Source organism: Suricata suricatta, chromosome X (assembly GCF_006229205.1).
Source record: "Suricata suricatta isolate VVHF042 chromosome X, meerkat_22Aug2017_6uvM2_HiC, whole genome shotgun sequence".
Lineage (NCBI taxonomy): Eukaryota > Metazoa > Chordata > Mammalia > Carnivora > Herpestidae > Suricata > Suricata suricatta.
Genome location: NC_043717.1, coordinates 79,118,293 through 79,143,881, shown reverse-complemented (window position 1 = coordinate 79,143,881; position 25,589 = coordinate 79,118,293). Strand labels below are relative to the sequence as shown.

The window sequence follows — 25,589 nt, the reverse complement described above, 5'->3', positions numbered from 1 at the left end:
GGATGTTTAGTTAGGCAGCTTAAACGGAACCATCTAAAGCTGAACTCTTGTCAGTCATCGTCATCCCCAGGCCCCATAATCAAGGAACTAGTTTTCCATGACAAAAGTAGAGGCATTGTCCTCTGATACTCTACACTCAGTCCCTCAGTAGATCCTATCAGTGTCTCCACTGCTATCAGCTTGATCCGTGTCATCATCAGCTCAGACCTGCATCACTGCTTCTACCTTTTCCTTCCATACAGAGTAGCTTTTGAAAATGTAAGTTACATCAGGTCACTATACTCATGGCTGTCCAATTGCCTCCCATTTTACTAAAATAAATGGGAAATTCATTACCATGGCCTACGGTCTGCCTATCTTTATGAGATCATCTAACCTTTTCTCTTTCCTATCCTAGCAGTCTTGCTATTTCTAGAACTACTAAGCTGATTCCTACCTCAGGGCTTTTGATTGTGCGGTTCCTTCTACCTGGAAGATTCTTCTCCTGTGTCTTTACCTGATTCTCTTCCTTACTTCATTGAAGTCCTTAATGCCACTTTTTCAGAGAGGCATCCCCTGACCATCCTATCTAAAAGGAGTCCTCATTATTCTCTTTCATATTATCCTGCTTTATATTTCTTTATCAAAATTATAATTAGAAATTATAATTCTCTGATACATTTATTGTCTGTCTCCCACACCAGAAAGTTAGTTCCAACAGGGCAGGTTTTTTTGTCTCACTCACTGTTGCATCCCTCATGCCTGGAAGGTTGCCTGGCCTGTGGTAAGCTTCCAGAATGAATTAGTAAATCATGAATACACAATAAAAGTATTTATATATTTTTGTAACATTCTTTCCCATAATGCATGGTACTATATATGGTATAATGTCATATTTTCATGTATTTACAATTTATGGACATGAACATACTGGTAGAATGAATAATCTCGAAGTCATATAAAACCTGCTATTATTGGACAATTGTACGTTTTGTATTCTGTTTTTACTTAATTGGAGGGGGTGGGGCATACTCTATTATTTACTTTTGAAGTTGTTACGCGAAGTGAATGTTTTGAGTACACAGTGTTTGCTTGCTGACAAGTATTTGGGAGCCTCTGGGAATGAGGAGATGGGTGTTGAACAAAGGAGACTGTTTTCCTAGTTCCAGAGAAGTGCCTTTCAAGATAACTGCATTGCTCTACAGCCATGACTTCAGTCGAATAGCATGTAAGGTATATTTCATAATAGCAATTTGACTGGTTCTAAGAAGTGGATGAAGTGGGGGAATTTTTTAAAGGATTGTAAAAGCGTGTTGGTGGTTTGTTGGGTGGAATTATGAACTAATAAAGCTCTGATCAGCTCAGATTGGGGACTGACTCTGAAATGTGTAAACTGCTTCATGAATTAGCACTGTCAATCTGGCACTTGCTGTTGCAGCTCAAAACTGAATTCACTGGTTTTGAGAATGCTTTAGGAAATGCGTTAGCTGGAAGGACTCAGGAGAGCATATAGGAAAGCATCAAAAAAAAAAAGAATTAGGGAATAAGATGACTTACCTATGTTTTGCAAGATTCATTGGACATATTTCATAAATATCAGTATACAATGTTAGAATGTAATGTCATCAAGGACAAAAATATAATCATGTTACATAGAACCAGTTGTTAAAGTGATACTTGTTTTTTAAATTGTTTTTTTAATGTTTCTTATTTATTTTTGTGAGAGAGAGAGAGAGAGAGAGAGAGAGAGAGAGAGAGAGCGAGCATGAGCAGGGGTGGGTCAGAGAGAGAGGGAGACACAGAATCCAAAGACAGGCTCCAGGCTCTGAGCTAGCTGTCAGCACAGAGCCCAACGCGGGGTCCGAACCCATGGACCATGAGATCATGACCTAAGCCAAAGCCGGACACTCAACCTACTGAGCCACCTAGGCGTCCCTAAAGTAATACTTGTTGAAAAGAGATTCTACCGGTATTTCATTGGTCTACAATGATTGTTACCATTCATCACGTGTCTAACGTTTTTGTGTGTTCCTGTGGCAAATGAATCACCCTTGACTAGTGGCAAGAATGATGAATCTGTCTGATTGTAAGTGTTTGTGTTTGTGTGTGTGTGTGTGTGTGTGTGTGTGTGTGTGCATGTTTGAAAGTACCCAAAGTCATCTTCAGCATTCTTTTCGAACTACTCCACGGCAGAAGAGATTATTTGCTAGTTATTCCCTAAATGAGATTTGACTCACCACTAGTTCATATGCTGACTGTACTGTTACTGAGCCACGTATTGATCTCAGCATGTAGTTAGGCCTCAGGGTCTGGCAGGTTCCAGAGGTGCTGATTATGATGCTGAGTCATGGCCATGTGCCAGAAGCTATGAATAGACATTTGTACATGTTGGATGGTCTCCTTGAAACGAGAAGAGTTATTCAGGAAGTTTTTGAGTCACATCCTGAAACCATGGAGGGATACACAGCAGATTAAGTGATGAAGCAGAATGATATCCCAGGAAAACTGCTATGAGAGGAAATTGAGCTTCGCTACTGTGAGATTAGTTGAAAGACAGTATTCTATGTTAAAAGGAACATAGTCTTTCAGAATCAGATATACACCTCTACTCTTGCTTAAGTTATATGATCTTGAGTAATTGACTTAACTTTTCTGAGCCTCAAACAACTCATTTGTAATATTGGGATAATAATATAGTAACTATCAATGTTTGTGAAACTTAAATGAGCTAATTGTATTAAGCATCTGGCACAGAGCTTGAGGCCTGGTTAAGAGCTTAAAAAACTATAGTCCCTATTATTATATTTTCTAAGTCGCCTGGCAAAGTTGGTGCTAGAGCCCAGATCGCCTGGTCTGTGCACCTTCTCAGGTAAGACCTTATAAATTGTTTCACCCACAGATGACATTTATGCCTTCGCAGTCCCTCCACTTTTCCATTGTTCTCTCCTCAAGCTCTACTTCTCTAGCAATTTTCCCATTTTGTTTTTTCTCCCAGCCCTATTCTTATTGCTTTGGCTGTTTTTTTTTTTAGACACTTGAAATAATGGGAATGGAAGGTATCAAATTTTATAACACTTAACTTTTGTCAGTCCAGTGGCAACATAAATAACATGGCCATACTCTTTTGTATGTGTTTTTTAAGAAGTCATCTGAGTGACATTGTAAAACTCCATTCATTATTTTCTAATAAATCAGTATTTGTCTCTGTAACTTGGTCACTGCCTTTACATACAAAACAATGACCTGTGGTCGTTTCAGATACTTTGGAATAATCTTTCTGTATTTCTTTGTCAAGGTAGAAAAGGAACTTTTCTACAAAGCCATATTATGTAAGGACTGCATTCTTAGCCTCACGACATTTTTCTGTCCCTACTTCTTTACCTTGCCCTTCAATACAGATTTGTACCGGATGTGAGATCTTGTGCAAGTCACATCACTTCTCTAAGCCCCAATTTTTCTGATCGTAAATATGTAATGCCAACCTCATACACCTGCAGATTTGTAGAAATAATTCAGTACATTTCTTGTAAACTGTAAAAAGATGAACCAATGCATGAGATTAATTTTTATTAAGATACATGTCAGTAAATGCAACTAATGTATCAACAAGGGTGGTGGAAATTGGAGGCTAATAAGGGTCTACTTATCAACTGTGGACACGTCAATTTTGCTGAATTAGTAGGGGCAATTGTGTAGGATTGGAACAAGTTATTTTCACATTGTTGATTAGTAGCAAGGTGCTCAGAAGCAAACTCCTCTTAAGCATACAGAGCAACTTACTCTTCTCATAGCACATTCACAGACATTGTTTCATTTAAGCTTCAGCCCACGTCTGCCAGGCTGGTATCATTACCTCTACTTTATAGATGGAAATTGAATTAAAATTTCCCTCCAAGAACCTCACACCGTTGTGCCTTTTATTACAAGTTACTCAGCTGTGTATCTATTTGTTTATCCGAAGATTAATTTGTCCTGTTGGCTTTTACATACATTGCTATGATTCTGAATCTGGTTTAGTTGCTTTTTGCCCCACCCATAAGCTCTCCTGTCTTGTGATTTGTAGAATCTGTTTTCTGGCCTGCTGGCTATTTGAAAAGCACCTATCTATTTTTTTTCCAGTGTGCTTGATTATAAGACAGTAAGGGAAGTATTAGAGATTCTAATTAATGTCTCCAAAGTGGAGAAGAGAAAAAAAAGAAGACCTGTGATAATTGCCTATGATACTTCATTTCTTGAGAAACCGTATTATTGGTAAGTACCTGGAGTTTCTCCAGTTATGCAAGGATGATCGCAGCCAGCTCCTAGAACAAGGGGATTGCATAGCATGGCTTTGAAGAGATGGGAAGTGAGGCTGAAAACAGGAAATAGTTTAGGCTTGCCACTCCAAAGGAGATTCTCAGTGGGAAATTGTTTAAGCAATAGTGTTGTGTGAAACCGAGTGAGTAGAAACAGGAAGCTGTCATCAACATTGATTGTAGGAATGGAAAATGCCTAGTGTGGTGCTTATCATCAAGGAGTTTGGTACGAGACTGAATTCAAATCCAAACTTCACCATTTAGGGCATCTGTTATTTGCAGGAAATTGTTTAATTTCTCTGTGTCTCTGCTTCTAGTCTTTAAAAAGGGAATGAAAATAGCACATCCATACAATGCTGACTAGGAGTATTACATGATATAATGTATGTAGAATGCTTAGCACAGGGCAATGCCCAGGATGCTGTGAATGCTGAATAGTAGGAGGATTGTTGCTCTCATGGATATTGTGACCTGTCACTTGCACCTTGTATCTTTGACAAGATTTACCTGGAATAGTATGTGGCAGAAAAAAGGTGGTCAGCGAAAGCCTGTCAAATTATTACTCTGCCAAAAACATTGTGCTGATAAAACTGTGGGGTGGGTTGATGGTTTGGGCAGTGAGAGTACATTGACCAAGGTTTGGGGGAGTCTTCTGGTAAGATAGGTAGGTGTAGGGCAGTCTCCTAATAACAAGAACATTTATTTTCTAGTCAGTGAAAAGGTCTTCATTCCTAGCTCTGCCATCCGTAAGTTGTATGAGTTTGGACAGTTCACCTTTCTCTCTGGGTATTTCCTCCTTTTTGAAAACAAAGAGTTACAGCTAGATGGGTGACTGTTAACTGTGGGCTGGGGATGGAAAGTATAGCAGAAACTATTTTAAATTTTGTTTGTCTGCATTTTCATCCCCCATCTTCCCTTCATCTTTAAGTCTTTTTCCTCGCTTGTGAAAAATTCTGTCTTTCCTGGTAACCATATAGTATATAAAAAGTACTTCACTACACAAGTGCCAATCTTGTAACCCAGAAGCCAGAGAAAGAGTTCTCTTCATGTTCCCGTGTGTGAGAAAGTCTGAGTGGGACCCTAAGTGTAAATCAGGGTTTATAGAAAAGTGACTCCAGAAACCAGCTATTCTGTTTCCTACCTTTGCTTAAAGGCACTGGGCTGATCTAGGAAATGCTATTCGATGCCCTGAGTCAAATTTCGGTAGCCTCTACTAAATGTAGAAACAAGGGATTAAAAAAAACTTTTATTTATTTTTGAGAGTGGAAGGGGCAGAGAGAGAGGGAGATAGAGGATCTGAAGCAGGCTTTGCACTGACAGCAGAGAGCCCAACGCGAGGCTTGAACTCACGAACCATGAGATCAGGACCTGAGCCAAAATCAAGAGTTGGGTACTTGACTGAGCTATGCAAGCTCCCCAAAACAAGGGCTTTTTAACTCTTTCCATTTGTACTGCACATGACACAGGGCTATGAAATATGTAGGGACAGATTGATATGGGAGAGAGAACTTTACTGTCTCCCCGGGAGCAGTTTGAGTTCTGATCGTCTTAGTCCTTATTGGGAATATGAAAGGACTTCCCTTCGTCAGACTTATTGCTGGGTCCAAAAGTAACCAGTGTGTTCATCTCAATCCATGAGAACAGCTCTGTGGAGATCTGTTGACCAGACCTACCTACTACGTATAGATGCTTCAGAGGACAGTAAAGGGTTTGCACGTGGGGATGGAGGAGTTGAGGAGAGAGATTTATTGGACCTCAGTAAGCGAAATGCTGTTCTGTTATGCTTTTATGAGACAGAAAAAATAGCATGGTATTGATTCAGCCTGGCTAGCTAATTGAAGGAAGACTTAAATACTGGAGTCCCAGAGGAAGGACTTTCATAATCGTCAAACTTGTGGGATCCAGCATAATAGGGTGGAAATACACTGGATTAGGAATCATATTTCTGCCCTACTTAGCCCTGCTGCTAACTTGCTGTGTAATCTTAAGCAAGTCTGAATTTTACTTCGCAATATATAAATGTGACTGGGCTAATGTCTCCAGCATACATGCTGGCTTTAACAGTTGGATCCCAAGATTCTATGATGGAATAATTGAACCCTACCAACATTAGAGTGTTACAGATCATCCAGGTAGGTTTAAGAGGGTGGTACAGGAGAAAGGGTCTCTCCTGCTTGGTCAATTTATGTAGGAGGAAAAAAAGATAATCCCTGAATGTTGGAATAGTGATCTTCACTCTTTAACTTCCTGTGAAATTGTTGGTTCCAGGAATATAGACTCAAAGAGAAGTTCAGAAGTGGGAGTAGTGATTTTTCTTTGAAAGGAGAGTGGTTTTTGATTAAATAGGTATGTGGAGACATGACTCCCTTAAATTCTGATCAAGCCACCAATATCCTTTAAGAAAGTAAAGATTATTAAGTTGTATTCTATGACCGTGAAGTGTTGTTTTAAGAAAGGTGTGAAAAGTGAGGTTTGCCTTTTAGAGAGGTCATTGTTGCCGTGTGTGGTATGGAGAATGGTTTGGAGGCAGGAAAGACTGGATGGTGAGATCCTGATGATAAGATCCTCATCTTGGAAGGAGTAGTGGTAATGGAGAGGTTGTATGGGAGAGGGAGGAGTTGAGGAAAATGCCCAGGTTTCTGTTTGGGGCAACTGTGAAGATGATGGTGCTAACACAGGAAACAGGGAAGAGTGGACCAGATAAACAGATAAGGAGTAGAGGACAGTGATTTAATATTTATGAAGAAATGGAGCAAAGACATATCTGAGGCTTTGGTGTATCGTTTCTATGCTTTCTTACTAGATTGCTTTCAAATACTTTTTAATTTCCAAAAAAGAATATATGTATCCCTATATTTTCTTTGTTGCTAGGAGATAGGATTGCTATGGAGATAGATGATCTCAGTTCCCACTGTGAGCCAATTACTCTCTGGTGGGTCTGTCTCAGTCTTCAGGCTGAAGCTATTTGAAGTCACCCTATCCTGGCTCTAGCATGTCATGTACCGAAAGGTCTCATTATGTAGGGTGGGTATGAAGGGATATGGGGTGTTTTTGTACATTTGTTTTGACTTTTTCCTTCTCTTGTAGAAAAATGGAACTAGGATCCTCCCTTTCCAGTTTTTCGGTTCCAAACCTGATTTTTTCAGTTTGCATGTTCAAAGGGGCAGTTTTTTCAAATCCTGGAAGGAAGTGCACCGAGTTTCCAAATGTATTTTTAATTCCATTTACCCATTTGGTTGTTTGAAGTATGGTTAAAGTTAAATGTTGTATTTTTCCTTCTCAGAGTGGCAATTTCAAGGTATTGAATCTTGGAGAAATGGCTTTCGTTCATTTGGATGTCGTACGCTTCTATACCCTGCTTATTTGCGCAGTATTTAGCTCTGTGTCTTCAAATGCTGAGATAAAAGGTAAAACAAAATGGAGTACTTTTAAAATTTGGGCTATTAACCATCTTTTCAGCGTAGCCTATTAGAGCATAATAAGTAGATGGATTGTTACTGGAAATATTTCAGGAAGTCCATACACAAAAGATACATTCTTACTAGTCAGCCTCACATATAAGGTAGCTAATGATAATGAACATTTTGCAGAGTGAAAGCCAAGCTAAAAAACACTTTCCATACCTTTATTGTATAGTCTTGTAAGAAATAGGTTACTTATCTGAAACCTCATTGCCTGGTACTCAGCTAACTGGAAACTTTCCTTGTTTGTTATCCTTAACTGTTAAGACAATTAGATAAATATGAAAAATACACAGAGATTTAAGTAAAGTTTAAAAATGACCATAGAGTTATTAAATCATGTCTCCTGAATCTTTCTTACTGCAGAAGGTAATCAGAACAATGTATTTCACAAACATTTCTAACCGTAAGAGTTAAAGCAGCAGGATTGTCATTTCATCCTCGGTAGAAGACCTTCTTTATTGGTACATGGGTGTCCCAATATCAAATTATAATTTGTGCCACAGTTTCTTTTTGTGGATTCTTCACCTCAATAAGTATTATGAAATTAAGCGTTAAAGCAGACACATGGGCCAAAATGAAAGGAAATTATTAGCAGAAAGGCAACATGAGGGCAGTACTATTGTACTATTAGATTTGCTAGTAATAGAAAAGTTTATAGAATTGTTTGTTTGCTTTTTATATTTTTTTAAAAATTTAATGTTTATTTATTTTCGAGAGAGAGAGAGAGACAGAGCATGAGCAGGGAGGGGCAGAGGGAGAGGGAGACACAGAATCCGAAACAGGATCCAGGCTCCTAGCTGTCAGTACAGAGCCCGACACAGGGCTCGAACCCACAAACCGTGAGATCATCACCGGAGCAGAAGTCGGACGCTTAACCTACTGAGCTGTTTGTTTGCTTTTTAAGTCACCAGATGGGGACGCCTGGGTGGCTCAGTCAGTTAAGCGTCCAACTTCGGCTCCAATCATGATGTCATGGTTTGTGGGTTCGAGCCACGTGTCGGGCTCTGTGCTGACTTGGAGCCTGCTTCAGATTCTGTGTCTCCCTCTCCCACTGCCCCCACCCCGCTCATGCTCTGGCTTTCTCTGTGTCTTAAAAATGAATAAACATTAAACTTTTTTAAAAATCACCAGATGGAGGAGCCACTGCCAAGCACTGTTGCTTACCTGCTCCCCCCCCCCCCCCCCCCCCCCCCGGCTCAAATAAAATCAATTTTTTCCTGATACCACTTTGTTCAGCTGCCTGACTGTTTTTCCTTAAGTCCTTCCGGAGAATGGCCCTGGTTGGCCATACTCTAGGAAGAGCTCTGAACTTTAGTTGGCTGGAGGGTTCAGTTAACCAGAATTGAACAACAAGATCTGCTTGTTATATATAATTCTTAAGGCATTTAGCCGTAGTAGTCATGTTTTACATTCTCTATCCCTTTTGTGTGTGAGTGCCAGGATGTTAGATGTATATAGTAAACACTGAGTTAATGCTGATCGGTTTTTGCTATTAGAGAGATTTACATAATAAAGTGCTCTCATCAGTAGGGCAAATTCTGGTCCATCTAACCACAGAGAGAACTCCATGTTGAATTTCTTGTATCTGTGAAAACTTAGCACCTAGCTAGGCCATATTTGCATATAGCCCTAATCTAGACTTTATAATAGCTTTATTGATATGATTTATGTAACATAAGACCCACCCTTTTAAAGTGTACTGTTCAGTGGTCTGTATTATATCCACAGCGTTGTGTAGCACCCCGATTACTCAATTCCAGACTGTTTCTATTCTTCCAGAAGAAATCAAATATTTCTTCAGCAGTCATCGGTGATTCTTCCCTTCCTCTAGCCCCTGGCAACCACGAATTGACCTGTCTCTGTGGATTTGCCTATTCTGGGTATTTGATATACATTGGTCTTATGTGATCTTTTGTGACTGTCATCTTTCAATTAGCTTAATGTTTCTGAGGTTTTTCCATGCTATAGCATGTATCAGCACCTCATCCTTCCTTATGGCTGATAGCATTCTAGTGTATAAATGTACTACAGTTTCGCTCTCTATTCACCAGCTGATGGACATAGGGAAGTAGTCTAGATGTAGCAATTTTTGTCATAAGATACAGGAAAAACAGTAAGCATATTTTATTGATTTTATTTCAGTTAATCCTCCCCAGGATTTTGAGATAGTAGACCCTGGATACTTAGGTTATCTCTGTTTGCAATGGCAACCTCCACTGTCTCTGGAAAACTTTGAGGAATGCACAGTAGAATATGAATTAAAATACCGAAACATTGATAGCGAGGACTGGAAGGTAAGTAAAGCATGCACGTGCAATATCAGTGCGGTTATGAGGAGCTTTCTCGGGATCTTTAATGTCCCTGTCCATTCTAATTCCTGTCTCTCCATAGCCACTATTAAGAAATAAAAAGGTGCCAGGGCGCCTGGGTGGCTCACTCAGTTAAGCGTCTGACTTCAGCTCAGGTCATGATCTCACAGTTTGTGAGTTCAAGCCCCGTGTCAGGCTCTGTGCTGACAGCTTGGAGCCTGCAGCCTGCTTCAAATTCCGGGTCTCCTGCTGTCTCTCTGCCCCTCCCTCACTCATGCTCTGTCTCTCAAAAAAGAAGAAACATTTAAAAACCTTTTTTTAAAAAAGAAACAAGGTGCCATGCCCGCTGTTATCTCCTGTGCATCCTTCCACACCTGTTTTCATCCCACGCCGTATTAAGACCACCATTATTAGTACAGGGGAAACAAAATACTTGGTCCCACCCATGGCATATTGACTTGAAGAATACTTAAACATTCTATTGTATTTTCCAGTTACTTCCATGCTTCTATATGGGCCTTATGTGTGCTACTGGACTGTGTGTGAGCTTTCTCCTTGTAACAATTAAGCCTCATTTATCTTTGTACTGGCCCATAGGAAACAGCATAGTCCTCTGCATATATTATAGCAGGTGTTCAGTAAACATTCATTGACCTATTAACGACATAGTCACGTGTGTTCATTCAAACATTTTTGTTTTACGAACCATACCATTACCTTCCTCATTCAGTGAGGCAGTTCAAAGAGAGACCTCAAATCATTTTTATGTTTATTTATTATTGAGACAGATAGAAGCACAGCGCGAGCAGGAGAGGGGCAGAGAGAGAGGGAGACACAGAATCCGAAGCAGGTTCCCAGCTCTGAGCTGTCAGCACAGAGCCCGACGCCAGGCTCGAAGCCACCAACCGTGAGATCACGACCTGAGCCTAAGTCGGACGCTTAACCGACTGAGCCCCCCAGGCGCCCCCAATCAAACATTTATCGAGCAACCTTTTGTACCAGGCACTTGGCTACGTTTCAGGAACACGACGATAAGTGACATGATTGTAGCCCTCCTGGAGCTCACAATTTGTCTGGTTTATCCCCAGTTTCCTTTGAGATTTTACTGTATATGATTCCTGAAGTGTTCATGTGATATTTGAAATGTGATGAGTCATTTGTCACGTAATATGCATATGGTATCTGAAAAATTCTCTTGATCTCAACTTCGTGATAGCTCAAATTCCTGCCATGGAGGCTCTTTGCCAGAAGTTTTGGGGGTTATTTTGGTTTTCTTTTGTTTTTGTTGGTTTGTTTTTTGTTTTCTTGTTTTTAAATAGGCTCTACGCCCAACATGGGGCTCAGACTCACGACCCCAAGACTAAGAGTCGCATCCTCTACCAACTGATCCAGCCAAGTGTCCCTGGGGTTTTTTTGAATAAGATTTTAAGATTCAAATGATCTCATCGAATGATATAATATGCACAAGTGACCTCTGCCAGGACTGTGTCTAGGATGCTGTATCAGATAATAATTAGGAAGTTCTTAGTCACTCAGAACTCTCCCGGGTGACTTCTTGACTGTCATAATGTGGTTCATGATGCTGTCACTGCTTGTAAGCTTAACTTTGTCTCATCTCCTTATCAAACAGACCATCATTACCAAGAATCTACATTATAAAGACGGGTTTGATCTTAACAAAGGCATTGAAGCGAAGATACACACACTGCTGCCTCCCCACTGCACAAATGGATCAAAAGTTCAGAGTTTATGGTCAGAAGCTACTTATTGGATAGCACCACAAGGTTAAAACAAAGCTTTCTTTTCATACTAAATACTGTCAGAACAATTCATATGGGACATAAGGCCCCTCTATGCTTATACACCAGATTGGATGGAAGTGTGGCCACAAAGAGAATTCTTTTTAGGAATGGGTGACTAGCCTTTTTGAATCCTTTTAATCAGCAAACCCATCTTGTCAGGCTATACAGTTCCCGGTTAGGGGATCATATTAGTAAATATGTATGTGAGTATTTTCTCAACTGCTCAGAGCATCCTAGAATTATTAATTGAGTACTTTTGCAAATGCTTACACTAGTATCATTAAATGAGCCCTCAAAGGGTTTTGATTCTGCATGGCCCACTCACAGTGAAGTGATTTCTAACACCTTCCTTTTGGAATATTCCTGATTATGTTGATTACTAAACGAAATGGAGGGGTCAAAAGAAATGAATTAAAATTGCGTAGTGACTTCCCAAATGAGTCATCACCATGCCCTTCAAGCATTCACAGTTCGTTCATTCCTTAGGAAATCAGGAAACTAAGATTCAGGAAATGGATTGTGTATATTACAACTGGCAATATTTATACTGCTCCTGGAAACCTGGCATGGGTGTCCATTTCAATACCAGTTACCAATTATTTTACTGGTAAGTATTTTTATAATAAGAATTCCATACTAAGAAAATATCTATAAAAATTAATCGACAGCATGAGTAACTGTATTTTCACTAAAGTAAATATATTATTCTTCAGAGTTGTATTTATAATGAAGGCTGTTTACAATTATTTGGAATTTTCAATGGGAATAATTGGGTTTAGGCTGTAGCTACTGGAAAGCACTGTACTGGATTAACGTTTGTAGTCTTTAGATACATAGGATTATAGCCTAAAAAGTCTTCCCATATTTTCTACTCCTGCCTTTTAAAAAGCAGGTACCTCTTAAAACTGCATCCTTTTTCTTTTTTTACTTAATGTTTTTATTCATTTTTGAGAGAGAGAGACAGTGTGAGCAGGGAAGGGTCAGAGAGAGAGGGAGACACAGAATCCGAAGACAGGCTCCAGACTCTGAGCTAGCTGTCAGCACAGAGCCTGACGCGGGGCTCAAACCCACGAACCATGAAATCATGACCTGAGCTGAAGTTGGATGCTTAACCGACTGAGCCACCCAGGTGACCCTGGATCCTTTTTCTGACTTCTTTTAATGATCACTGAGGCTTTGAAACTTACAGCCATCTTGAATCTTCTTCTTCTTCGTCTTCTTCTTTTTTTTTAATGTTTGTTTGTTTTTGAGAAAGACAGAGACAGAGTGCGAGCAGGGGAGGGTCAGAAACAGATGGAAATACAGAATCTGAAGCAAGCTCCAGGCTCTGAGCTTCAGCACAGAGCCTGATGCGGGACTCAAACTCACAAACCGTGAGATCATGACCTGAGCTGAAGTCAGACACTTAACTGACTGAGCCACTCAGGTGTCCCAGCTGTCTTGAATCTTCTATCTGCTTCATTTCTTCATTGTTTCACGGTGACATTGAACACTGCATTCTGACACTCTTTTGCAAGGTCAAGGTCGCCCATCTGTTTTTTTACTTCCCGTCTTTACTATAAAAACTCTACTGTAGGCTCACCTCATTCCACACCTGGATGAGGGCCAGGCCTCCGAGTGATCGTCTCTGCTTCCATTCCCTTCCCTTCCTATTCATTCTGCACATTATAGCCAGATTTATCTTCCTCTATTCCTATCTTCATATGCCACTCTTTTGCTCCTAAACTGCTAGTGTCTACTCATTGCCTCCCGGATAAAAATCTAAGCTGGCATTCAAATTTCTGCCTCACCGTATCACTGCTTTTCCACTATTACCTTCTCGTATCACCAGTGCTAATGTTCCTTTCCATTTAGACCCATCTCTACATTGTTTTCTCACCCATGTTATGATCTTTTATGCCTCTGTGTTCATTGCTCTCTGGAATGCCCTCCGGCTTTCTCACAAACTCTTAGTCTATCTCTCAAGGCCCAACTGGTATTCAATTTCATTAACCCTTTACTGATCATATCAACTTCCCTTTAGTTTTTCTGTGAACTATTACTTATAACTCTCAATTACTTGTCTGGATGGCATTTAAATTTTTGTCATATATTGTGTGCTTTGTCTGCTCCCTTAAATTTGTAAGAGATTGGTAGGCAGGAACTGTTTCTTACATTTCTCTTAACTATCTATCTGTGCTATGCCTGTAGTAGATTATCAAAAAATATTTGTTAAATGAATGAAACAAATGGTGAAGGTGTTTGTACATTGATAAATATGTATCAGAATTTATGCACTTATTAAATAACAGTAATAAGCAAGAGAGGACAAAGTGTTACTTTTTATGAGTTTCAGGCCCAAATTATCATGGCTTTTTTCTTTAGAAAAATGATAATATATAAGTGATAGGTATAAGCTATTAAGAGTTGTAAGTACTGGGTCTAATCCCTGCTCTGGCTTCATTTAATTAGTGGTCTTGGGCAAGCAGTTTTACTTTTCAGGGTCTTAGTTCTTTTCATCTGGGATTGGAGGGGTCAATTTTTATGGTCTAATTTATTTGTTCATTAATTCAACAAATATTAAGTAGTTTTTAAATGCCAGGCACTGTTCTAGATAAAAAGGCTGAATGTGAATAAGACGAAGTCCCTGCCCTCTTCTACAATATAGTTCATATTTAACATAGCTTTATCCTCATTTTACTGAGGATAGTGAGGGAGAAATACTGACATCTTAAAAACTGGAAAATAAGGGTACCAGGAGGCTACCCACTGGCACAACGTAAATCTGGGTAAAGTCAAGCCTAGAATTCAAGTCTCTCAAACTCTAATCAGTTGAACTAACCAAGTAGTTAGTTCTACCCAAAGTAAATACTTGGCTACTTGAAAAGGCAAGTTAAAGCTTATTATAGAACGCTTGTATTTTCTTTTCTTTCTCTACAACCAGTATATCACTGCTGGCTATTGCATGAAAAAATAAAGTATATTTTCTCTATCATAAAAGGTTCTCCCCCCCACCATGAAAATACATAACAACTTGGGGGAACAAACAAACAACAATGATAAACTAAATACTTGGCCTAAAGTGAATTCAGTAGAGTCTGGATGTTTGAAATCAGTACCTTATCAGCAGCTGGATTGACCTAATTTCAAAGGGGATTTGGGCTGCTTTTCCGTGTCACATTTTGCATTACAAGCTATTCCTTTGGCGAATAAACCGGGAATTTGTTGCCTTGAAAATCAGTAGGGAAATCCTCCCTAATTCCCATTAGCCTTATTACTGGAACGAAGTTAACTTTCAATGGTATGGCAACATTTCTTGCTTAGTAAGATGGGAAATTAGATATTTACTTGCCAGACAGCTCTTCTTTCTCTTTTTGTAATTTCTTAAAAATTTTTTAATATGTTTATTTATTTATTTTTGAGAGAGAGAGAGAAAACAAGTAGAGGAGGGGCAGGGAGAGAGACACAGAATGCGAAGCAGGCTCCAAGCTCTGCTCTATCCTGATGACAGAGCCAGACACAAGGCTCAAACTCACAAACCGTGAGATCATGCCCTGAAGTCGGATGCTTAACTCACTGAGCCACCAGGCACCCCTCTTCTTTTTCTCTTTGACCCCTCTGTTGGCTTTTCTGAGGTTTATTTCTTGATGTGCATTGTATCCTCTAAGGAATTTCATTCATCTTATTAAATATAACAAATTTTGTAGGTCTGCTTTTAAATCAGCTCCCTTCTAATAGACAGGACAATGTAAAACAGGCAGTATCATCCAGGACTCTCTATATTAACCCCAGGTTTGTATTATAGAAATCTTACTCTTTGATTCACAAATCCCGTGGGCAAGTCGACGTAACTTAAGTGCATGAGTAAGAATCCTCGCCTTATCTTTGAGATTTTGTAAAAACTCCCAACAGATTGTAATCTCTGTGAAATTATGGACTATGCCTGCTTTCCTTACTATTGTGTCCCTAGCACATGGCGTAGGATCTATCATAGAGTTGGTGCTCTATAAAAATTGCATGTCATTAAATGACTTTTTTATTCACTTGGTGTCTTAAGATAATTGAAAATTGAATACCACGATACTATAAGATAGTGGAAGACACAATTTTTACAATACTTCTTTTACAGGTATGATGGCTTGGACCACGCAACACAGTGTGCTGAATACATCCAGGTTGATGGACAAAATATTGGCTGCAGGTTTCCCTATTTGGAGGCATCAGACTATAAAGATTTCTACATCTGTGTTAATGGATCATCAGACTCTGATCCTGTCAGACCTAGCTATTTTATTTTTCAGCTTCAAAATATAGGTGAGTTAAACAACGTTAACATGTTTCTAGCTTGAGCCATGTACAACCACATGGAAAAGAAGAAATGGGGTCAGAGATACAGAGAAACTTATGGAAATGCAAAGACAGAAAAAGGAGGGCCAACAGAGCATAAGAAGAACCTCTTATTAAATATAAAAGTATAGGAATAAGGATTGAATGACGAATAATTTTTTTAGAATTTTTACTTCAAATTTACAATTTATTCCCCACCTTCAAAAAGTCAGCCTGCTATCAGTATTTTTGTCCAGTGTTAATGATGGAGGATTCCTACACCTCAATAGGCAAATAGTTGTATATTCTGAGTCTGACTTCCTGGTTCTGACAGTTACAAGAATGACAGGTTCTAGAGTTCGCCATACCCGGATATGAATCGTGGATTTACCACTTTGTAGCTGTGTGGCTTTGGGCAAGTTACTTTTAACATCTGTTTCAATTTCCTTATCAGTAAAATGAGTATAATGGAGGACCCTTCATAGGTTTCTTGTGAGACATGAGTGAGTTTATCCCTGGTTCAGTGCCTGACATATCATACGCTCTAAGTAAGAGCTGGCCATTAATAAAAATAGTAATAATAATGGTTGCAGTAGTTGTCTCTAATGCTACAAAGTGGAAAAATGACTGTAATGCTTTGGATCTTCTAACTTTTCTTTTGGGCTTAAACATTTGTTAGTATGTGACTTATCAAAAAAATCAGTCTCTAAAATAGCCCGGTTTCTTCTCAATCAACTGATCTTGGGCGGCAAGCAACTTTGATATTAATTCACATTATAGAGATTAGTCTTTAGCCACCTGATTTATCTTAGACGCTTCTGTTACTAGGCGTCTCCAACATTTGATAAGAGCTGCTGCTAAACTTAGTAACCTCCGTGTTGAAATGGTTTCCTTTTGCTTTGCAGTTAAACCTTTGCCACCGGACTACCTTATTATTACTGTGAAGAATTCAGAGGAAGTTAACCTGAAATGGGCCACGCCTAACGGACCCATTCCAGCAAAATGCTTTATTTATGAAATTGAATTCACCGAAGATGATACAACTTGGGTGGTATGAACATTGTGTTTATTTGCGAATATCATAAACATAGCCTTTCTTTCTTTCTTTCTTTTCTTTTCTTTCTTTCTTTCTTTCTTTCTTTCTTTCTTTCTTTCTTTCTTTCGAGGGAGAGAGGACATGAGTTGGGGAGGGGCAGAAGGAGAAGGAGACATAGGATCCTAAGCAGGCTCCACGCCCAGACAGAGCCCATCTCCAGGCTCATTCACAACTGTGACATCATGACCTGAGCTGAAATCAAGAGTTGGACACGTAGCTGACTGAGTCTTTATTTTTTTTTTAAGTTTATTTTTGAGAGAGACAGAACATGAGCAGGGGAGGGGCAGAGAGAGAGGGAGACACAGAATCTGAGGCAGGCCCCAGGCTCTGAGCCGTCAGCACAGAACCCAACACGGGGCTGGATCCCACAAACCGCTAGATCATGACCTGAGCCGAAGTCGGATGTCCAAACGACTGAGCCACCCAGGCTCCCCGATTTTTTAATTTTATTTTTATAAGCATAGCATTTTGAACAAAACAGCAAACCTGAGAACCCAGGTCAGTTGCTATCCATATGTGGAATAGTATAGGACATGTATCTTAATTTCCAGAAAACCATAGAATTTAGTGGACAAAAGAAAGATGCTTGTTTGCAGTCTGAAAGCATAATCATTCATACCAATTTTAAAGTGTATTGGTTTCAGAGATAATCTAGGCATTTGTTTGCAATAAATTAAAATCGCCAAATGCAAGAATGAGATGGATTATGAAAAGGCCTTAGGTGAGAAGAAAAGAAAAGAAAACACACACACATAAAAATCACTTCCTGAGGAACAAGTATCAGGTCAGAAGTCAACTCTGACAGGGCTGCCTGAATTGCTCGCCATGCAATAAAATTATAAGTTAATTTTATTCATTGGTTTCCAACTTAGAGAGTGGTGGAGATGCAAACGTGAGCCATTAGTTCTAATCAGTTAATTTCATATACAGATGAGAAAACTGGCAGTTGAATTGATTTACATGTCCCAGGGATACGAACTGACTTACAGTCAAATTATACGGCTGTTCCCGGTCCACTACACGATGCTGCTTCCCAAGAAAAGTTGCCACAAAAGCTATTATTTTGGATGGGGAACACTGTTCAACCCTTTGAAATGTTAAAACTGGGGCGCCAGTCCGTTAAGTGCCCGGCTTCGGCTCAGGTCATGATCTCACAGTTTGTGGGTTCGAGCCCCGTGTCGGGCTCTGTGCTGACAGCTCACAGCCTGGAGCCTGTTTCAGATTCTGTGTCTCCCTCTCTCTCTGACCCTCCCCTGCTCACACTGTCTGTCTCTGTCTCTCAAGAATAAATAAAAAACATTAAAAAAAAAAAGAAATGTTAAAACTGAAGTAATTTCTTCAGTGATTATTTTTCTTCCATTGAGATAATCCAGCCATGTGTATTCTCATATCTGAAGAAGTCGTGTCATGTGAAGCCCTGAGCACTGTCACACAGCTTTTATGGCAGTTAACCAAAATGAGAATCGGGAGGGGGAAAAAGCTTTATGTGTATGAACTCTATAGTTTCCATAGAAATGACGCTCACATGAAGGACTCTCTTTTTGCCAACTCAGGATATGTAGCATTTTTTAGTTTATAGAATCTGAGAAATGGGACACTCATCTGAATACTGGGTATCAGAAACACCAAAGTGATCCAGGCATTTTGCCCTGTCATGCCTGCCCTTCACTACGGGTGATCCATTATTGCTGTGCAAAAACTTTAACTTCTAGGTAAGGAAGGGGAAGAAAATAGAAAAGAAAAACCTACCATACAGAGAGATAATGACTGATAAGGTTTTGGTACATACCCTTCCAGTCATTTGATGCGTATGTTTTATGTAGCAAAATCCACTATGAAAGGGACGAATCAAATGGGATCCATCTAGCGACAATTAGATCCAATGATAGCATCTTGTTTTTACTTGACTTTCAGACTACCACCGTCGAAAATGAGCTACACACCACAAGAATCTCAAACAAAAGCCAACAATTATGCTTTTCGGTAAGAAGCAAAGTGAACATCTATTGCTCGGATGATGGAATTTGGAGTGAGTGGAGTGGTAAACAGTGCTGGAAAGGTAGGAGAAGATCAGTGACTAAAAACAAAAGATTGGTCACAATGCAAAAGAATTTGTTAAAGGCTGCCTTAATACAATGAGTCTCTCTTAAAAATTACATTCATATTTTACATAATGTGATATTAGGGTTTTAGAAATTCAGAATTTACTGTATTCTGCAAAGAATACCAGTAAAATTATACTCGTTCTTAATTACTAAACTTAAAACAAATAAAACATATTTACAATAAAAAAAAAGAGCAGTGGCTAAACAGCTGTAGCTCTTTGCTAGCAAGATAATTTTCTTGTGGTCTATTTTGTAATTGTGGAAATCAAAATGCACTTGCATACAGGCTATAAACAGAGAAGATAAATGAGCAAGGACTCAAACATAGGTTTATGGGAAATCTCATTTCCAGTTTTAACTGGGAGTAAACTAGTTTAATAATCTTGTTATAGCTCTCTCAGCAATATTCTTATTTTGGTGACCGTCACTAAAGAAAATATGCTAGTTCTATTTGGGGGGAATCCTATTTTAATCAGTACTTTCCTATGCTTTCAATTTTCAAGAGAACAGAAATCTTTTTTTTAATTTTTTTTTTTTTGAGAAGGAGAAAGCATGAGTGGAGGAGGGGCAGAGTGAGAGGGAGGGAGAGAATCCCAAGCAGGCCCTGTGCTGTCAGCGCTGAGCCCAACGTGGGGCTCAAGCTCACGAAATGTGAAATCATGACCTGACTTGAAATCAAGAGTGCACTTGTTTTTGAGTGTCTAGTACTGTGCCTAATGAGTATTTTTCCAATTAATATGTCATCATTAGTAAAAGTATATGCCATTCACTTCCAATTCTGACTTAAAGTGACATGATAAAAAAGACATAAATTAAATAACAATATAAACTGAAAAGTCTTTTTTTAATTTTTTCATGTTTATTTATTTTTGAAAGAGAGAGACAGAGAGAGAGAGACAGACAGACAGACAGACAGACAGAGTGTGAGCAAGGGAAGGGCAGAGGGGAGAGGGAGACACAGAATCCAAAGCACGCTCCAGGCTCTGAGCTGTCAGCACAGAACCTGATGCAGGGCTCGAACCCATGAACTGTGAGATCATGACCTGAACCGAAGTCGGACGCTTAATTGACTGAGCCACCCAGACTCCCCTAAACAAAAAGTCTTGAGACAGAGGCAAGATATTACTATGCTTTATGGTATACTAGCTTTATCAACAGAAGCTACTAATAATTATTCAAAAGCGAAGGAAATTAACTCAGCATTGCTCTTTAGGTATATAGATATGTAAATACATATGTAGATGTAGATCCAGACAGATACTGGCATCTATCAATCATTCATCTGTTTTCATATTGTTCCATAATAATAGAATTCTTTTTGGCTATTATCTCCCTATTATATCGATATCCTTGTTCTCTTTCATTCATTAAATATTTATAAAGCACCTAATATGTGTCAGACTTTTTCAGGCATTGGAGATACAGCAGTAAAAATCCCTGTCATTACAGAGTTGATATTTTATTTTTATATTGAATAGAGCTAAGCAATAAAGAAGCCAACTGCATTATATAATTACTAAGGGCCATGAAGAAAAAACAGGTAGAAAGGGAGACCTCAATTAACCAAGAGATGTATAGAATCAGAAAGAACACATACTGGTTCTGTTAATCATTTTGGTCACTGTATATGAAATCTGCAGACTCTGGGGAACTGACATTGAGAAAATCATATCCTGAATTATGTCTTATCATTAGTCAATGCATACAGTGGATATGCTGAGTTTTTCATCATATCCTCAAACTAATACATCCTTTAATGTATACTACGTACAGTCTTAACTGCAGTATTGATGACCCATCAACTCTGGGAGGGTCCGTACTGAAGCCCTTCTTCAGGGATAGATATGAGGGCATTTGAGTTGATGTTGAAGAATTTGCACAGGCCCTTGTAAAGTCTGCATAAAACTTTTAAGCAAAGGCCTTCTTTCTGAGTATGCAGTTTGACCTTGGACCAATTCACCTTTGTCGCCAGGCTGGAGGGGAGAAGCCTCTCCTGTTGCTTCTGTCAGCCCGTGAACATTGGCCTTCAGCTGATCATTTGTGGGAAGGCCTAGGAGAAATTCTGGTCGTCTGTTTCCTCTGGGGTGTGGGGGTACAGTTTCCTCAGGGAGCCATGTGATTGGTCTTTCAACTGCAAGATACCTAGAGGTGGGAAGAACACCCCTAAGCGTCTAATAAGGTCCTTGTGAGTGGGAGGATGAATGGCCACAAATCTTTCCAACTCCTCTCTAACATGGTATGATCTTTGGAAAATTGGAGGTAAAGGGGCTTTGTTATTTCAAAGATTTGCTTCTCTTCGTGGGACATGAACTCTTTGTGGTGGGGGTCCAGGATATACCTGAAAAGGATGTCATATAGGAAGACCTGAAGCTGGTAGAGCCCTGGAAAGTAGGAGGAGTTATAAGGAATAGCAGAGTGAGCCCCACCACCCTTCTTGAGTGCTTCTGCTAAAATCACTTCCTAGCGTTCAGCATTTGTACAGGTAACCTGTACCTCCTGGGTCTGGAGATCAGGCTAGAGTGCTCTCTGTAGATGCTGGAGGAAAAGTGAAGCTAAGACAGGCAAATGGAGCTGGATTTTGAAAAGGGGAATTTACACTGGATGTCGACTTTAATTTTTGTTCTAATTTATGTTCCTTCATCTTGTTAAGGGAGTCCCGAAGGCTAGCCAATATATTCCTTTGTGTCCCATTTTTAATTTAGTTTCTCCACCGATATCAACAAGATGAGTGCTCTATAAAAAGAAATTTCAATCTAGAAGTCCAATTCAAAAGATCCATTGGCTGGCCACTGATAAGTAGCACCTCTTAATCTGAATAGTGACTCAGACCAGTAAGTCTCTCAAGGCTTAACCACAGACACAGAAGATATCCCAGAGGAGAGTGCAAAAGATGCAGCCCTCACAAGAGCCACCATAAGAAAACAAAGACCTTTTTTTTTATCACAACGAGACAACAAAGGTTGAGATGACAAAGGCCCCTTATAGACTGGGACCCCTTATGACAAAATGTCCCCTGATAGCTGACAGGGTCAGACAAGGAAACCTCACCATAGACCTAGTTGACCCCAGTTTTGGTTTTTAAGTTGGACCCAGTCCTAAATACAGTCAGCTCATGTCGACAGACTGTTTGGCCATCTGCCAAATGCACAAAGGGGGGTACGTGCCCCCTTTGGTTAGCAGAATATTTTCACGAGTCATAAAGCCAAGCGCTCAAATCCTAGAAAATGACAAAGGGAAACAGGAAAAGGATCAACAAAAATCTGAAATACTAATACCAAATCTTTACCAGAGGTACTATGCCCAAGGAACTAGTTCCATAAATATTTTCTTCTGCCAATCTAAATTTAGAAAAAGCAAAGGACTCTCCCCACTGTTGTGGAGGGAAAATGTTCCTTCTACTCTTCTAGGTTCTTTGGCTGCTCTCATAATTAGACAGATTAACAGTAAAACAAATCAATTTTTTCTTTTTTTTTAAAAAGAAATTTATTTATTTGGAGAGAGAAAGAGCATGAGCAGAAGAGGGGCAGAGAAAGAGGGAGAAAGAGAATCACGAGCAGGCTCTGTGCTGTAAGTGCAGAGCCTGATGTGAAGCTTGAACTCACAAACTGTGAGATCATGACCTGAGCCGAATCAGGAGTTGGATGCTTAACCAACTGAGCCACCCAGGTGCCCCCCAAAAAACAAATTTAATGTCATAAGTATAGGAGCCCCACAGAAATGTGAGACCCAAGGGCAAGTGGGGCAGTTGCGGCTTAGATGCCGTCATGGGTTAAGGAATGGGATCAGGGCCTGGGACTTCAAAGGCAGAGGAGGGTAATTCACAGGATCACAAGAAGAGGAGATGTTTGGTACAGTAGTGCTCCCCTTATCCACAGGAGATACATTCCAAGACCCCCTGTGAATGCCTGAAACATGGAGAGTACTGAACTTTATATAAACTGTTTTTTTCCTCTATAATCTATGATAAAGTTTAATTTACAAATTAGCCACAGTAAGAGATTAACAGCAATAACAAAATAAAACCATTATAGCAATATACGTACTGTAATAATGGGGTCTTTCAAAATACCTTATGCTGTACTCTTCTTCTTGTGATGGTATGAAATGAATGATAAAACGAGTAAGTGATGAGACGAAGTGAGATAAAAGACGTAGGCATTATGGCATAGTGTTAGGCTTGACCTGATGATACATCAGAAAGAGGATCATCTGTTTCTGGATTGCAGTTGGCCACGGGTAAAAGCAAAACCATGGACAAGGACGGTGGGGGGGGGAGGGTTGAGGCACTACTGTAATTAGATTGTTTGCCCTTTCATAGACATAGAGTATTCAAATAGAAGTTGTCTCTAGTAATAGCTCTCTTTCAGAGTCAGGCCCCCTGTCTAAATTCTTTTATGTAGTTAAGGGAGAGGTAAATGTTTTTCTTGAGTCTGCTGGGTCTTGATTGCCTTCGGCTCAAAATAATCCCCATGCCGAAAGTGGCATCTTTTCTGGTCATGTAGTCTGCTTCCTGTCACCAGCTCTTGCTCACTATAGCACTATATGATACAATATAAACCTTTGACATATTAAGAGTTAAGAGATACACAAGACCTGTTTCCATCATCACTTAGCCAATATTTTATCATTTGTTATGAAATTTTATAAGGTCAGACTTTAAACAAAAGCCTATCAGAAAATAAAAATTGAGCTTTGGGGAGTTGTTTCATTAAGTGAAATGAAGAGATGTTGCAGTTTAGTAAAGTAATTGTTTTATATAGAAAGTGCACAAATGAAAGGAATGCTATGCTCACATATAGCTGTGGTATCTACGCACCAGGAAATATGGCAGAAATTGCTGACTTTAACTCAATTCTTTACTACTTACTGGCTTATTTATAAAATAATTAACATTGAACAATAATCATAAACTCTAACCCATCCTCCTTTTTTTTGTGATTTTTAATCCCAGGTGACATATGGGAGGAAACCTTGGAGGTTTTTGTGATGCCATTGGCTTTTATCTCATTGTTTGCTTTCTTAATAACTTGTCTGCTTTTGTACAACCACAAAACTGTACTGAAAATGGTACGTTGGATAATATAATGTTCAGCCTGAGATAGTAGATAACAAACAACATTCTGCATCTAGAACTGATGAACCTGTATTTTATCATTTTTCCTGTACACTGTGGCTATACAATTAATGTTGTACGGATTATGATGATTGTCTTCAGAAAATATAATAATTTAAAAATTTAATCCTATTAAGCTAAATTTGGAGGTAAAATTTAAATTTTAAAGGTAAAAAATTCCATTTGTTGAAATATAGGAACAATGATTTAGAACATGAAACACTGTTTACTTCTAGATTAGGGAACAATATGAGGAAAGAGTCACAGGAGTAAAGCAGGATTGGGAGGAAGAAAAGAGTTATTTAAACTGGATGGAGACTGAAATGTATTACTCGTCTGTCACAGGCAAATTTCACAAAAATTGAAAAAGAAGTTGCCTGCCCTCCAAGAGTTCATACTCTAGTTGGGGGAAAATAGACTCCATAAAAAATATGACCTGCACAGTGAGTTGTTGTTAGATGATTCTTATTCGCGTTGTCTAGAGACTGTTAGAGAATTTCAGAAGATGAAGGTCACTACAGGTTGGTGGGCTTTAAGGAGAAATTGTGACTTGGAAAAAAATATTTTAATGCCAAGTCTTTTAAAGATAAAGGGAAATTTGAATGTGTATGAAATAGTTCACTTTATTTCTCTGCTGAATGCTTTATTTTTACCTGCTTCTCTGTGTTACTAGTCTGAGTTGAAATAGTTTATGTTATTAATGACTATTTGTTAGTAATGGAGCTCTTTCTTAATTTCAGGTCTTTTATGGAGAAAAAGAAGTCTTCTCTCATCAGGACACATTCTGTTGACTCAATAACTTCAAGACTTATGGCCAAAGGTTAAATGCGTCTTATTAAAAGGAATGTTTTTTTCAAAAATTTGAATAAATCTTACTTTAAAAACATTATTGTATTTAAATAAGCTTTAGAATACTCAAATCCTCAACTAGTAGTACATTTTCTGGATTCTGTTAATAGGTTTTTTTTTCCTTGTTAATCCATGGTTAGACACATTGATAAGTCAAGGGTTGGGTCAGTCTATTCACTGATGTATTAATAAAACAATGTGATTTTATAACTTGCACTAAGCCAGAGATATTATTAAATCTTGGGAGATGAGATTCTAATTAAAACTTTTTT

The 25,589-nt window shown here is 39.0% G+C and overlaps 1 protein-coding gene across 5 annotated transcripts in view; it reads left to right on the top strand.

Annotated features, from left to right (window-relative positions):
• The window catches only part of IL13RA2 (interleukin 13 receptor subunit alpha 2), a 72,597-nt gene extending 47,243 nt beyond the window's left edge, over positions 1-25,354 (top strand). For 2 of the 5 annotated variants that reach the window (XM_029930900.1, XM_029930899.1), the window contains exons 3-11: positions 7,558-7,681; positions 9,881-10,032; positions 11,678-11,831; positions 12,336-12,456; positions 15,958-16,142; positions 17,060-17,205; positions 19,165-19,309; positions 24,307-24,422; positions 25,209-25,354. In XM_029930900.1, coding sequence (XP_029786760.1) covers positions 7,558-7,681; positions 9,881-10,032; positions 11,678-11,831; positions 12,336-12,456; positions 15,958-16,142; positions 17,060-17,205; positions 19,165-19,309; positions 24,307-24,422; positions 25,209-25,259 — 1,194 coding nt within the window. In that variant the 3' untranslated portion in view covers positions 25,260-25,354. Of the gene's footprint in view, positions 1-4,098; positions 4,231-6,330; positions 6,407-7,557; positions 7,682-9,880; positions 10,033-11,677; positions 11,832-12,335; positions 12,457-15,957; positions 16,143-17,059; positions 17,206-19,164; positions 19,310-24,306; positions 24,423-25,208 lie in introns of those variants that run through there. The other 3 variants (XM_029930901.1, XM_029930902.1, XM_029930903.1) reach the window with 3 other exon arrangements.
• The last annotated feature ends 235 nt before the right edge of the window (positions 25,355-25,589 follow it).